Here is a 15818-nt window from a genome sequence, read left to right on the forward strand (position 1 = left end):
GCGACAGGGGGCGCCAGCGCTCCTCTGCACCCCGAGGAAAGCCCGGCCGCGCAGAGCGAGGAATGCGATTGGGCCACCCTGCTTCCTTTCCCGCCCCTTCATTGATCACATGATGCGCGCTGTGCCTCAGCGGAGTGGCGCTGGTTTCTAGCAGTCGGAAGTGGTGGTTTGGGAGGGTGTAGGTGTTATTGCTGCTGCTGGTGCCGGCCCGCCATGCACCCGCGGCGCCCCGACGGCTTCGACGGGCTGGGCTACCGGGGGGGCGGCCGGGAAGAGCAGGGCCCAGGTGCCAGACCCTTCGGCGGCGCCGCGGAGATGGGTCACTGGGTGACCACCCCGCCCGACATCCCCGGCAGCCGCAACCTGCACTGGGGGGAGAAGACGCCGCCGTACGCGGCCGGGACGCCGCTGAGGGCCGCCGGTCTCAACGAGGAGCCCAACCTCGGGGCGGGCGGTCCCGGCGCCGGTAAGGTTGGGCCCGGCTCGGCGGTGCGGCCCTCTCCTCGAGGGCAAGGGCGGGCAGGCGGCGGGCCTGGGCCTGGGCCCGGGCCCGGGCGCGCTGCGTTTCGCTGACCTCCGGCAGACGGCGACTTGAGCGGGGGTACCCGCACGGAGCGGGGAAGGAGAGCGTACCGCACCGCTCTGCTCCGTGCGTGTAGGTTGGAGAGCGCCCGAGCGCAGCCCGGTCGGCTCCGCTGTGCCCGTGTAAATGATATGCTGCAGAAGTACTCTGGGTAGGAGGTAGCTGTGGGTCAGACGGAGTGCATTGTTGCTAAGTGTTGATGTTCCAGACTGTGTTCTGGTTGCTTTATTGTTTTGCTGGACTTGTACGAGGGTTGTTGCACCAGCCCTGGGAGGGAGATCCGCTGTCGTGCTAAGTAGTGAAGGAACAGTAGAGCTGACAGCTGGTTCTGTTTACTGGCACAAAAGAGTAGAGACCTTCAGAAACAGAATCGTTTTCTGCTAGGCTGAGATGAAGTGAAAGAAGCTTTCTAGGGCTAGGCTACTGAGGATAGACTGCTTTAATTAAGTATTGATCTGGAGTAGTTTTATTTGCACTTCATCGTCGAAGTTCTGTGAATGGTTGGTTTAGTTAAAGCTCACACTGTTAATCAGTGAATCTTTTTCTCAACCTACAGTACTGTGGATTTTTAGGGTTATCAGTGTGCAACCCCACCATTGAAAGTACTGTGTAACTCACTGCTTTTTCATTGATACCCTGAATGTACCTTTTCCTGTCCTATCTACTCTCTGTCATCACATAGGTTCTACATGTTAAAGAACTGATCAGGGGTTGCTGTACAGCTGAGTCCAGCCTCTGCAAGCAGAGAGTGGCTTATTGCTCTTAGTAAAAGAGCTGCTGCACTGGGACTATCTGTTGGTTACAGTCTGCATTCACCCAGTATTTTGAACACTAATTTTCAGTTATAAAATATATAACAATAAATATGTATTTTCAGCATTCATAGTTCTTAAAGCTCTTCTTATAACTAGTAGTTCCAAAGTGCAAATGTGTGATAACAAACAGCAAGTAAGTGAACCCAGTATTCTAGTTTTAGAAAAACATTTAATGTTTTTTTAATTGACTACTTTTTTTAATCAAAGGAATGGAGTTAGAAGACTGATTTGAAAACCTTTGATCTTGTTTTATTACCTATTCCAAACCTATTCCGTTCTTGGTTTTTGATTCCACCATGAATAGCTAAACTTTGAAATACTTCAGAGTTGTTGTAAGCTTGTCGTGAATGGTATTTTATTTAGTGAATGAAGTTAGCCTTGTTAGATACTAAAAGGTTCAATTTTACTTCAGCTTTTCATTTTGTCTCCCTTTTTTCTTGTAGTTGTTTTAAATCTTGTTTATGAAAGTGTGCACAATTTCAAATGCTGTCCCAAGAACGTGTATTCTTGGGTGAATCATTTTTGTATCTTCTCTTCCTGAATTGCCAGAAATATTGCAGTTTAATTGCTGTAGCTTTTCGAATGAAGTACAGTATAAAATAATCTGTGACTGTTTTCTTGGTTGTCTTTTTTTTAATGATCTGCTGGGTATTTCTCCCTTCTGTACTATATAATCTATTTTTATTTCTTTCAGAGCAGCTGAACAGGTTTGCAGGCTTTGGTATTGGCCTTGCAAGGTAAGAATTCTGTGTTTGTTTTTTTTTAAGCAGTTATGATACAGTAAAGCTTTATTTGTTAATTGATCCTCACGTACATTATCTGTGCTATTGTTATGCCTGTAGACAGTTGAAGTGCTTGTACAAACCTGCTACTTAAAATCCATTTAGATTTCTGTTATTTGTGAAAGAAATCATGAGAAAAATGTAATTTCTTCAGGAGCTGTGAATTTGAAACTTTTTCATAGCAATCTGAGGAAGTAGCACAAAAGGTTTTTTTTATTTGCTTCTTTCTATTAACATACTTCAGTAATGTGAATGGTTCCTAAGAATAGGCAAATATCTTAAAGTGTAATATTATTGTATCTTGAGTCAGTAACATTAACCTGAGTAGTTAGTCTAATTTCATGATTATGGTAATATTAACTACTGCTAAAATTTCTGAAAGTAATGGATTTAAAGTTTTTAATACTGTTTCAGAACCTAAAATTGTCTAGTCAAGGTATTGTGATAAAGTGGACTTTTCTTAGATTTTTTGCTCAGCCACACTCAGTTGAGGAGATTTTTCTTGGCTGCTGTACTTATGAATCTTGTGAAAGGGTGGGAGGTGGCTTTCTTGCCTCAAAAAAAAAAAGGAATGAATAGAAGAGTTTTATTCCTTGTTGAATGTGGGAATTGCTTTACCTGCATGTGAAACTTCTAAGAGAAAAGTGCTTCTTTCTTCAGAAAATCAGAGTACATGTGTTAGTTGTCCAGTGAGCTCAGCATAGGAAACTGCATTTTAAGTTTTTTGGGTAGCTGAGATTATTTTGATGTACTGCTAAAAGAGACCCTCCAGCCTGATCTGCTCCTTCCCCTGTTATTGTCACACTTGATGCCTGACAGAACTTTTTAACTGATTTGAGTCGCTTAAAGTGAAAATAAATCAGGGAAAGAGCTGGATGACCTTTTGCTGTTTTGGTGAGGCAGGCTGATTTACCTGGGAGCTGACTGCTGGAGCCAGTTAGTCACCTAGAAGTAGTGCCAACAGTGGACCAGAGAGGGGAGGGATAGAGAAAAGAAAATAGGAATGACCATTTCTGGCAAGTAATGAGTTGCTTGAATTAGGTCATGAAATTACCTGTCCCCCTTCTTCCACTGCTTCCCTTGCTCATTGTTCAGCCTTACTGTTAAATAAAGTTGAGGGTGAGGAAACTGCCAAACATGTTAAGAATTGTTTAATTTCTTCTGACCTGCTGAAACTAATCAGCTCAGGTGAGAGCAGTAAAGTGTGGAGCCATATGAATGTGTTCATCTCCTTCAGCAGCATAGACATGTTAGCATGCCATGTTATTTCAAATTAATCAGTTATGACAGAGTGCTTTTTACATCCTGCGTACCAGGTCTTCTAGGACTGGAAGGTGGGCTTGTGGCTTTGAGAAAGAGAGCTAGTCAACACTGTACCATTGCAAAAACCAGTTCCTCCAGCTTCCGCATTTGCACTGCATGAGGTGCTTGTCAGACACCCTGTGATGTGATTCATGTCAGAAATCCTGTTAAAAAAAAAAAACCACCCACAAAGAAAAGGGATTGTTTCTGTCATGCTAGTGAGTAGTCTGTGAGAATGTCTGAATAAGTAGCAACTGCAGTGTGAGGAAAGCTTTGCCATCCCAATAGCAGCAAAATATGAATTAGTGCAGTAGCATATGAAGCTTCAGTCTTACTGTTTTTCTTTGCCAGTTAATACTTGCTTATCTAGGGTAATATCCCTCCTGTTAAAAATCAGCTCCAGATGGTCAAGTTAGTGGTCAGAGATGCTACTTGGACTGCTTAGGCAAAGTCTGGAGGTTTTTATTTTCTAATCTTTATATCAGATTTGAACCACATGGAGAGGTGAGTGTTCTTACCATATGAATGCTGTCAGAGGGCAGGTTTTCTTGTGACCAGAAATTTTATTTTAGAATTTAGAGATTCTTCTTACAGTACTTGGAGTACTTTTTCTTGGATAGTGAAGGGGAATGCTATTTTGGGGGACTTCGTTTTTTTCTGGTGAAAAAATGTGACTGAAATTCTAAAGTAGCTGTTCATGACAGTCCTCTACTGTTGCTAAATAAGGTCATGATTAATCCTGTAGTATGCGGAATTAATATAAATTTGGAAAGTAACCCCTCCAGTGTTCTGCCTCTAACTTGTTTTGTTTCCTCCTCTTTTGGAGAGGGAAGGTTTAAGAATTTCAGTGCATTGCTTTGCCTTTAAAAAGACATGTATATACAGTGGATGCTCCAAAAGTAATGCCTCCTATTTTATTATATTGACCTGCAACACCGGAGGCAGATGTTGGTGGTATGGCAGTAGAAGTTGAACCTTCCTACCAGTATTCTATTACTTTTTGTTCCTGTGTGATAGATCACAGCAGAGGGGCAATCTGAGAAAATGCTGCCTAATATAGTAAAGTACCTTTGCTTTGTACATGCTTTTGAATCCCACCTCCTGGAAAAAACTGCTCACTGATACTCATGGACACTTGCTGAATGCTTATGGAGACCAGACAGTAGACATAAGTACAGTGAGTGGTATATTTCGGCAGTGGTAACAACAATGTGAAAGACCAGGCGTGTTCTGGACCACCATACACAGCTTTTGCACCATGAAATGAAGAGCATATTGATTAGCTCATCTTGTAATGATGTTGACTATATTGAGATACTGTTTTGTAGATGGGAATTTGCTCTGTCAAGTAGTGTTATTGTGCTTTTTACATCAAGGTAGACCTTCAGAGTGCCTCATTCATCTGCAAGGTAATGCTTACTTTTTTCAAATACTGGTCTAATGCTGTTAAAGAGTAGTAACAAGCCTTTTGTCATAAATTTACAGCTGCTTCCAAAGCTTTAAATACACTTCTTTTTTTTTAAGCCTCTTTACAGAAAATGTGTTGGCCCATCCTTGCATTGTTTTGCGTCGTCAGTGTCAGGTATATCTTTTCTATTATTTCTTCAGTCATATCTTTTCTGTACTGTGATACTGTTGTTATATTCTGTAGTATTTAAGGAAACTTCACTATTAAGTAAATACTGGAATATAGATTGTTATATTTCTGTTTCTAGCATGCATTTTTTCTAAAATTTAACTTGAGCATTCCTTTTAGTTTGGATAATGGAAAACATATTGGGGAACTTCAGTGCTATATTTCTGAAACAACTTTCTGTCACGCTCCAATTATAAGAAGGGCGACGAGGTTCTTAGATTATGTATAATCCGGCGTGAGATTAAGCAGCAATGGTTCAAATGTTGGTCCGACCAGTTTATTACCACTATAAACCAGGGAGATGGGGAAGGCGGACACTGTTAGGGTGATGGGGAAGGGAAGGCAAGCTGATAGGAAAGATAGGAAAGAAGCAAGGGTTCGTACAACGCGGGAAAAGTCACCAGCCAGGATCCTAGGTGCGGTCCGGTTGCAAGAGGCTCCGACGGCCCGAAGCAAAAGAGCAGGAGTGGCAGAAGTGGGGAGAACAGCAGCAGCGACGGGCAGCCCTGAGCAGCAAGCAGTTGTCCTAGAGAAGCAGCACCGGGTCAGCACGGGAGAAGCAGCATAGGGAAAGTCCAGGAACAGCATCAGTCAGCACCGGAGAAGCAGCCAACAGTGATCAGCTCGTGAGGGTTCAGATGGTAGAACACCTCAAAGGAGCGGCGAGGTCCAGGAGAAAGCAGCATGTCTCAGGCAGCAGGCCCAGGAGGGAGTGCAGCAGCAGGGATCAGCTCAGGAGGTTTCCGATGGAAGAACACCAACACACCAACACCAACAAAACCACACCCATCTCATGGTGGTCGATCCCTCTTTTATCCTTCATTTCTCTTGCCTACGTGGCAAATCCTCTGCTAGCCTGCCAGGCAAGCTTCTCCTGAGATGGCTATCTCCCCACGGAGGTGAGTACCACACAAAAGAGTGTTCAGTGGCCATTGAGCTGCAGCTTATCTCTCTCTCGTTGCCCCAGGACATGCCCATCTGCTTGTCCCTTAGACACAGGATTTCACAACCCTTGCCCAGGACTAGCTTGGACATGTTCGGACATGTTCATCAGCAAACTTTGAGGCAATGATATAAAATATTAGTCTCTTACACTTTCAAACCCAGGTTACTAGCAGGATATTTTGTTTCAGGTATTTTATTTTCTGTGCATTTATTTATGTTTGCCCCTTCAATACAGTTATGCCTGTTTCTCTGACTTTCAGTGAGAGTATATCTATATATTGATCACTTTTTTTCTTCAGAATTGTAAATGTTTATAAAACTGCAGTCAGTTATATTTTTTAACAGGTTAATTATCATGCTCGGAATTATCATCTCACTCCATTTACTATTGTCAACATTATGTACAGCATCAATAAGACACAGGTCAGTATTTGGTGTCCTCAGTTGTACCTGAGCAATGTGTGTTACTGTAGCACATTTGTATACTGGCGTCTTCATTTCTTTGTGCAAGTGATGGCAAAACATGGTCATTGCAAGACTGTTTGTGATCACTGAAGTGTTTCAAAATGAATTTTTCTGATGGAGTGTATTATTTAGTGGGAAGGCTTGTATATTTTAGAAAATAAGATGCCTTCAAAACTTTTTTTTCAATTAGGATCCAAAAAAAAAAAAGCTTTATTTGGATAGAGAGATTGAGTGTTAAGGCATCTGAAGACAGTATTGTATGAATTTCCATTTCTGTGTAGTCTTGTTGGAGGAGGAGAATCACAATCCTCATACTCAAATCAGAGAGCAGTAAAATTCAGTGTATTTTAACATCCTGGGAGTGTCTTGTTCAGTGAAAATGGCATTACATTTGTGACACAGTTACAGGCCTCTAAGGTTGTTTGATGCGAGTTTCCTTTGAGTTGAAAATTAGTTGCTGCCTGGATTTGAAGATCTTAAAGTTTAATGGAACAGTTGTGCCCCTATGCAGCTTGGATTTGCTGAGATTTTAAGCAAATGAGTAACATAGTGAAAATATTCTGTTGCTTGAATGTAACTGCATATTTCAAAACACAGGGTCCAAGAGCTCTTTGGAAAGGAATGGGCAGCACTTTCATTGTTCAGGGCATAACCCTGGGAACAGAAGGTATCGTCAGTGAATTCACACCTTTACCAAGGTATTGCATGGATTTTTATTGCTTTTAACATAATGTTGACTTACTGATTTCAGAGCCTTAGAAATTGAAGGTTACTTGAGAAAATTTGAACTGGGTCTGATGTTGAGTGGATGGCTTCAGCACAGTGAGGCTGTCTGGGCAAAGTTCACCGTGTAATGAAATAGTAAGAGACTTTATGGAAGCCAGTTATGTATGTTTAACCTATTGGTCAGCTATAGAAATAACACTGCAGATTGGTCATCAGTACAGTTCCACTTGTTGTTCCTGTTTTGTGTTACGAGCAAAAATGTATAAATTAAAAAAAATAAAAATGAAACCAGGATTTTTCTTTAATTTTATTGATCTAAACATAGAAAACTTGCATAGTTAGTGAACCAGCACTGACAAGTTTCTTTTAGTAGGTGATAAAATAAAATGGCTGGCACTAATAAATTATTGAGAACACGTGCTAAATAGGAAACTGGCTTTGTCTTGTGCTCTTGTCTTCTAGTATCTAAATATGTATTCTTTATTCTGATGATATTCTGATTTTTTAATGGTCCAGAGCTTAACAGTTAGAACTAATAACTGTTTTAACACATGTTGTCAGTTTTGTACAGATCTTTTTACAGTATGCACTTTGCATGAGAGATTTTATTATATAAAATGACTAAAAGTTGAGTGCATGGAAGGTATCAGATAATTACTGGTCTAAAGCCAATGGGATGAGGTTCAACAGGGCCAAGTCTTGCACTTTGGTCACAGCAACCCCAGGCAACATTACAGACTTGGGGCAGAGTGGATAGAAGACAGTGTAGAGGAAACAGACCTGGGGATATTGATTGATGCTTGGCTGAGCAAGTGAGCAGTGTGCCCAGGTGGCCAAGAAGGCCAGTAACATCCTGGCTTGTATCAGAGTCTGAAACAGAGGGGTAATTGTCCCTCTGTACTCAGCACTGGTGAGGCCTCACCTTGAGTGCTGTGTTCAGTTTTCGGCCCCTCACTGTAAATAAGACATTGAGGCCCTGGAGCATGTCCAGAGAAGGACAACAAAACTGGTGAGGGATCTGGAGCACAGACCCTATGACGAGCAGCTGAGGGAGCATGAATTGTTTAGTCTGGAGGAGAGGAGGCTTGGGGGAGACCTGATGGCTTTATACCCCTTCCTGAAGGGGAGTAATAATGAGCTGGGGGCTGGCCTTTTCTCTTGTCTAATTAGTGATAGGACTAGAGGGAATGGCTTCACGTTGTGCCAGAGGAGATTCAGTCTGGTTGTTAGGAAATAATAATTCTCCAAAAGAGTGGTCAGGTGCTGGAATGTGCTGGAAATGAAGGAATCACTGACCCTGGAGGTGCTCAGGAAATGTTTAGATGTTGTACTGAGGGATGTGGTTTAGTGAGAGCTATTGGTGATAGGTGGATGGTTGTACTGGATGATTTTGGAGGTCTTTTCCAACCTTGATGATTCTATGATCATATAACCAAAAGTTAGTAAGTGATACTTAAAAGTCAAAGTGAAGCTAAAGTGATAAAGACCTTTCTTGAACAGTGTGTTAAGGAAATGGAAACTAGTGTTGTCAATTCAGACTTAAACAGCCTTAGATACCAAAGGGCTGAAGACTTGTCTTAGCTTTGAAAAAGCTGAGTGTTCCTATTTTTAATGTACATGCAGAAACCTAGTACCTAAAGGACACAGTTTTCAATTTAAGAGATGTGGGCATGCTGAATCAAACTACTGTTATATGACATATGTTTGAGTACTAGTAAAAGTCAGTCTTTCCTGCTTCTGGCAATTATCAAGAGCATTAGTAAACAGATTGCATGCAGTTTATACTTAAGCTATTTGCTCAGCTGTCTCTTAACTGAAATTCCCAGGCATATACTTTGAGCACTTAGTGTTACCTCCAACCTTGTGTCACTATGGAATTTAAGTAGGCACAATTGAATTGAAGAAGACAACTGTTTTTCCATGATCTCTTGTACTTGTGTTACCCTATGCGGTTTTCTGCTGGATGCTCTTCATTTCAGTGGTAGTGTGTATCACTGAGCTATTGCATGGAGGTGGAGGTCATTGCTTTTAGTAACAGTGCCACCATAAGTGAAGTAATATAATTCACTGAATGAAGGATTCAGTGAAACATCTTCAATTCTGCATTGCAGCATCCCCCCATTGTAGGAAAGGGGCTTGGAAATGTAAACATTTCTGTGACAAGTTGAATGTTGTTCTGTACTAGACAAACTCATTCTGTATTTCACAAAATCACTGAAGTTGGAAAAGACCTCTTAAGATAATCAGGTCCAACTGGATGAGAACTGAAGCTGAACATTACAGCTTGGTTTATTAAAGTTCAAATATTTCTGTTGTCAGATAAAAACATCCTTACATTGTAGGTATTTACCAGATGTACAGCTATTGAATGTCATGTAGAGCTAGTGTAAGATTTTAGTCAAGCAGGCTGTAGTTAGCTTACTGTTCCTATCTTAAAGTGTGTAGTGAGAGAATTCTAACTTTAAGGTGACTAAAAATCCCTTAATATACAGCACATTAATTTTATTTTAATGACGTGTATTAGCAGCTGATCTTGTCTGTCTGTATCAGAACATCTTGTAGGATTTTAGGAAAGAAACAATTGGACAAAAAAAACTTCAAGAAATAGAATGTAAACAATTTGAAATGCAATAAAGAGTGTATTTTAGTAAAAGGCTGATGCTGGAATTTCCATTACTTCCTGAAAATGACTGTCAGAGACTTCTTAATAATTAGAAGTTTCTTCTAAGATACCTAGTCTCCTTAATAACTTTCTAGAAGTTAACCACAGCGTATTAACTACACATGTGACTGAAGGATTTCGCATTGTGGAAACATACTTCTCTAGCTGTAGAGTAGAATGCCAATATGAAATAAGGATGTTGATACCCATGAAATAAATGCTTGAAATTAACTGTTCTTAAATATAGTACAGTAAATCCTGCTTTACTTTTTAGAGAGCTTTCACATAAATGGAACCTCAAACAGATAGGTGGACACCTTCTACTTAAAGGGTAGGTATGGCATTTGGTATTATTTTATTTAATTATTTAGGCATTAATAATAAAGCTGCTAAATGTATAGCTGTATAATCTGCAAGTTTTGTTACTTCACAGGGTGTTTATGGTAATTCTCAAGCTCTGATTTATTTGTTTCAGAATTTTTCTGTATCCCCGTGTCTTTACGGAGACAGAATAGTTTAAGATTGGTTTCTTCTAATCATTTAACATCTCAGACTTCTACAGGAGTAGAATTTCACAGAAGTTCTGAACATCTTAACTTGTTAATATGTGCCAATATTCAGGTTACCATTTTCCCTTATGCATAACTTGGTAGGTAAGCACACTGAAGCAGATATTACAATTCTATTAAAACAACTGTATCATGACTATAATTGTCATTGTTAATTTCTACAGGTTAACACATGTGATAGCAATGCCTTTTTATTCTGCAAGCTTGATTGAAACTGTACAGGTAATGTACATATCATTTTAAAAGATACTGTCTTCTTTATAAACTAGATTACTTAAAGGAGTGAATCTTAGGATTTGCATTCAAATTTGTTGCAATAGTTGTAATGATTTTGCTTGTGGATGTATGTTTTATTAACTCAGGTAGAAAGTATTTATTGTGATGGTTATTTTGCTTGTGCTGTCTCAAGTGGAAATCTAGTATGATAAAGCACCCTTCATACAGATTGTTGGAACATGGTATTTATGTAAGAGCAAATCACACCTATGCATTCTAGAAGAAATATTCTAATTAAGTCTTTTTCACGTAAATGTTTTTGAAAGGCTTGCTAGGCAGGTTCTTGTTATGACCCCTGACACCTTCCCTATAATGATTACAAAGCTTTTCTAGTAATTAGACTTCATTTTGTCAGAATACTATCTCAGGAGTGCTTTTCCTTCTAAATTTTTATCTAGTTCTTCAATCATCAAAACAAATTTCAGGAAAGTTTGAGTATGTCACTTTGGGTACTTGTTCTTGTAAAAGGGTCAAGAATTACTTTGTACTGTTATTTCAGTGACTTGTTGCATTCCTTTTTCTGGAGAAATAGTCAAAGCTTAACTGCAGTACAGGATAATTCTGTTGAGGTCTCCATGTAGTTGGTTGATTTTACTATGAAAGTATCTTTTTTTGCTGCTGTCAGCACTCTTGACTGTGTGAAGGTGTGGTGCAGGTTAGTCATTCATGTCGCTCAGTCATCAAAGTAATCACTTTCATTCAGACAAGTTTATAAGTACTACTAAGATAGAGTTAGGCCCAACTTTTTAAACCTGTAGTTCAACTGTTTCTGGGTATCACTGCGACAGTGATTTCTGGGGGGAAGGGGCAGGAAGGCTGCTTTTTATTTCTTCTTAGTTTCAGAATGTGCTTATATGAAAGGTCACTATTGGGTCTCCCTGGAGCATTCTCCAGGCTGAGCAGCTTCAGCACTCTCAGCCTGTCCTTTTAGAAGGGTGCTCCATCCCTTGGATCATTTTTGTGTCCCTTCTCTGCACACATTTCAGCAGGTCTACATCTCTCCTGTACTGAGCCTTCCACATCTGGGCAGAGTACTCCAGGTGAAGTCTCATCAGTACAAAGTAAAGTGGAAGGATCCATGTCCCTTCACCTACTGGCTGCGCTTTCTTTTTTTGCAGTTCATGATACAGTTGAATTTCTGGTCTGTCAGGGCACATTGCTGGCTCGTGTTAGGCTTGCCATAGACAAGAACCCCAGGTACTTTTTGGCAGGGCTGTACTCAGTCCTTTCAGTGAGGATTGTTGTGAACCAGGAACAAGACCTTGTACTTGGAAGACAAAACATGAGTAAGAATCTGTCATCCAGGCACTTGATGAGATTCTTTTACTAGTAAGCATTGCTCTCAACCTGCAGAGATGGAATGAGGAAAGCCAAGGCACAGATAAAACTGGCAAAACTTTGGCGAGGAATGTGAGAAACAAGAAGGAGGTTCTGTAGGTCAGAAGAAATAGGGGATATTGTACCTTCTCTGGTAAATGAGAAAAGAGCGCTAGCAACAAATTTAATGGAGAAGGCTGAGATACTCCACAAGTTCTTTGCATCAGTCTTCCCAGGCAGTCTGGCTTTCCATGCATCTCATGTCTCTGAACATGTAGGCAGGCTTTGGAAGAACAAAATCCCTCTCTCTTTAAGAGAAGAGAGGGTGAAAGTTTGATGTGATGAGACTGAATGTGTAAAAATGTATGGGGCCCAATAACATGCATCCCATGGTCCTGAAGGATCTGGCTGGTGTAGTTGCTGAGCCACTCTCCAACTTATCGGAAAGATCATAGATGTCAGATGGATTTTTCCAGTGACTAGAAAAAGGGAAACCTTGCTCCCATTTATAAGAAAGGGAGAAAGGAAGTCTCAGGAAACTCTGGGGTGGGTAGCCTTGTTTGTGGCCAGAAAGGTCATAAAACAGCTCCTCCTGGAACCTATGTTAAGACACGTGTGAGACAAGGAGGTGATCTGAGGTAACTAGCATGGCTTCACCAGGAGAAAATTGTGCCTGACTTATATGGTGACCTTCCACAATGTAGTGATGTTATTGGTAGACCAGGAAAAGCAAATGATGTCATCTACCAGGACTTGTGCAAAGCCTCTGAAGATAGAAGGGCTTGGGGGTTCTGGTGGATGAGAAACCTGACGTGACTGAGCAGTGTGTGCTTGCAGCCTGGAAGGCCAACTTTGTCATGGCCTTACCAAAGTGGGGATAAGGTGAGTATTGTCCCTGTCTGTTCTTAGTGGCACTCTGTGTGGAGTACTGGATCCAGCCCTGAGGCCCCCAACACAAAAAAGATGCAGAGTTATTTAGCCTTGTCCAGAGGAGTTCATAAAGATTATCAGAGGCTGTTGCACCTTTGCTAAGAAGTTGAGGGAGTTGGGCTCCTTCAGCCTGGGGAAGAGAAGGCTCTGGGTAGAAGAGCTTTTTAGGTGGCCTGATAGGAATTGGACAAGGGAGATTAAACTGAAATGAGGGGTTTTGATTACATGTTAGGGAGGAATGCTTTACTCAGTTGTGAAGCACTGAAACAAGTTGCCCTCAGGATCCCCTGTCCCCAGAGATGTTCAAAGCGAGGTTGGTTGCAGCACTTGATCTAGCAGGTGGCAGCCCTGCTTGTGATCATGGCGTTGGAACTCAATTGTCTTTAAGGTTCCTTCCAGCCTAAGCCATTGTGTGATGATTCTGTTCTTATTAAGCAAGCAAGAACTAGTAAAAGGCCAAAACAGTATTTCCAGCAACCTTTTTGACAAGTGATTGTCTCTGTAAAATAATCCCACTGAGATCTGACAATTTTAGGCTCAGTTCAACTGTGTTTAAGTATTTTAGTGAATAGATGTATCTGTGCTGTATTAAATATATTATCCAGTTCTTGGAAACATGATCACTGATTTTTGAACTAGAAATGCAAAAGAGTTAGTATTAGCATTTGTCAGTTATACTGCATTCATTACTGCAGGGGGCAATTTTACATTATTCATGTGCTGCAAGAGGACAGTTACAAACTAAAAGATATGAAGATGAGACTGGATTTATTTTACTATAAGTTTTTTGTTAACTGATAAACTGTACCATTAACAGTTAGAAACACTACATTGTAATAGCTGTAAGTGTTAGATTGTAGTTGCTACAGCTTTATTCTTTTACAAATCAAGCCAGTAGGTGGCGTGTTAGACAAATTTAAGTACAGTTAGCCATTGAAGGGGAAAAGAAATCTGAGTTTATAATGTATTACCTATTTTGTTGATCCAGCCTTTATATGTATTCTGAAGTATTTCAACTTGAAATAACAGTATAACTGTGTAGACATAATAGCATGAAAATATGTATCTATCTTAAGATAAAATTCAGCAGTGGTAGGTGTAGGTGTCGGTATGGTTCTGAAATGGCACAAGTTTTAACTAACCCATTGTGCTTGTAGAGTGAAATCATTCGAGATAATCCTGGCATTCTGGACTGTGTGAAAGAAGGAATCGGCAGAGTTGTAGGCATGGGAGTACCCCACAGCAAGCGCCTCCTTCCTCTAATGGTCTTGATTTTTCCAACTGCTCTACATGGAGTTCTTCACTACGTCATCAGTTCCGTTGTCCAGAAGCTTGTTTTGCTTTTTCTGAAAAGAGAGAGTTCCCACAGCCTTCCAACGGGGAGCTCCACTTCTGTGCAGACCATGCTGGATGCGTATTTTCCAGAACTTATTGCTAGCTTTGCTGCCAGCCTTTGTGCTGATGTCGTGCTTTACCCACTGGAAACAGTTTTACACCGCCTTCACATTCAAGGGACACGCACAATAATTGACAACACAGACCTTGGCTATGAAGTGCTTCCGATCAATACTCAGTATGAGGGGATGAGAGACTGCATTAATACTATAAAACGTGAAGAAGGAATGCCAGGCTTTTACAAGGGATTTGGAGCTGTTGTAGTACAGTATACCTTGCATGTGGCTGTTTTACAACTCACCAAAATTATTTATTCAACACTGCTTCAAAATGCCTCTTAATCTGTTCAGGTGTGGATTTGGCACTGTGGACACAATACAGTTATACAGTTATACTCTTTAAAAGTCCAATTTAAATTGAAAATGATAAACCAATTAAATATAATATGCAGTCAGACACAAGGGGATCAGATTTCAGATATGGCTGGAATGAGGATTTACTTTCCTTCTTACCAGTTAACTGAAGTGAGGAATAAATGAGTTTATAATCTCTGCTCTATAAACATCACACCTGATAATATGGACTGCTAGGCAGTTTAAAGGATTTTTTTTCTTAAGTTGTAAGAACTTCAAAGTGAGAGATGACTTTACTGGTCTTTTTAAAGTGTTTTCAGCTTCACTTTTAACGGACCTATGAGTAAAATAGAACTGCAAAAGTAACTTAAGCAAATCACTGCAATTACAGGTATGTAGACATCTTGTTTTGCTGCCGTGTTGCAGAAGATTCATCTTTTGCTTCATATAGAAATAACAAAACCTTCTTTGGGGATAAAATTTCACAGAATGTAATGTGTAGCTTACAGTTTGTTCACGAAGCTTAAGTATCTGAAGTGTGTGAATAAAGCAAATCAGAAGCCAGTGTGTGCATGTGTAAGAGCCGTTCTTTGTCAACTTTCCACTTGTAACTTAAGTTTCATTCTGCTACTTTGTCTAACAGTAGAATAAGCTTGCAAATGTATTAAGTGTCAATGTTAAAAATACATTGAAAGTGTATAAGACTGTGTGTTTTTAGAGTTGTTTTTGTTAGATTGAAGAATATACAAAATTACCTACTTAAAGTTTTGGCACTGATGACCTTTACTTAAGATCTCTGATGGATTAGATATTTCTGTGAAGCAGATCTAAGTTTGTTCATGTGCAAGTAACTACTGAAATGTAACATTTTTCCCCAGTAAATCAAGACTGGAAATTAGTTTTTACCATTGTAAATAAATTACTCCTTGGTTTCATCATATAATACGATGAAGACTTTGGGGAGGGAGGGATGAGGGGATGGTTTTAGCAACTACAGCAAGCATGTGGAGAGTCACTTTTAAATTACATGAAAGGTTATTACCTTCTTCACTCTTCCTTGTG

The 15818-nt window shown here is 40.4% G+C and overlaps 1 protein-coding gene across 2 annotated transcripts; it reads left to right on the plus strand.

Moving 5' to 3' along the window:
* Positions 1 to 195: 195 nt before the first annotated feature.
* SLC25A46 (solute carrier family 25 member 46) lies at positions 196 to 14784 on the plus strand. Of its 2 annotated transcripts, none has more exons than XM_065744238.1 (8): positions 196 to 466; positions 2093 to 2135; positions 5007 to 5064; positions 6409 to 6486; positions 7126 to 7226; positions 10191 to 10247; positions 10650 to 10707; positions 14166 to 14784. In XM_065744238.1, exons 1-8 carry the CDS (start codon positions 214 to 216, stop codon positions 14742 to 14744), a joined length of 1227 nt encoding a protein of 408 aa, XP_065600310.1. In that variant the 5' UTR covers positions 196 to 213; the 3' UTR covers positions 14745 to 14784. The 2 variants fall into 2 exon arrangements, with proteins under 2 accessions (XP_065600310.1, XP_065600311.1); XM_065744239.1 differs by lacking the exon at positions 196 to 466 and adding an exon at positions 623 to 734.
* Positions 14785 to 15818: the final 1034 nt, after the last annotated feature.

The sequence above is a fragment of the Cyrtonyx montezumae genome, unplaced genomic scaffold (genome assembly GCF_038088225.1).
Source record: "Cyrtonyx montezumae isolate F1298 unplaced genomic scaffold, pur_monq_1.0 scaffold_30, whole genome shotgun sequence".
Taxonomy (NCBI): domain Eukaryota; kingdom Metazoa; phylum Chordata; class Aves; order Galliformes; family Odontophoridae; genus Cyrtonyx; species Cyrtonyx montezumae.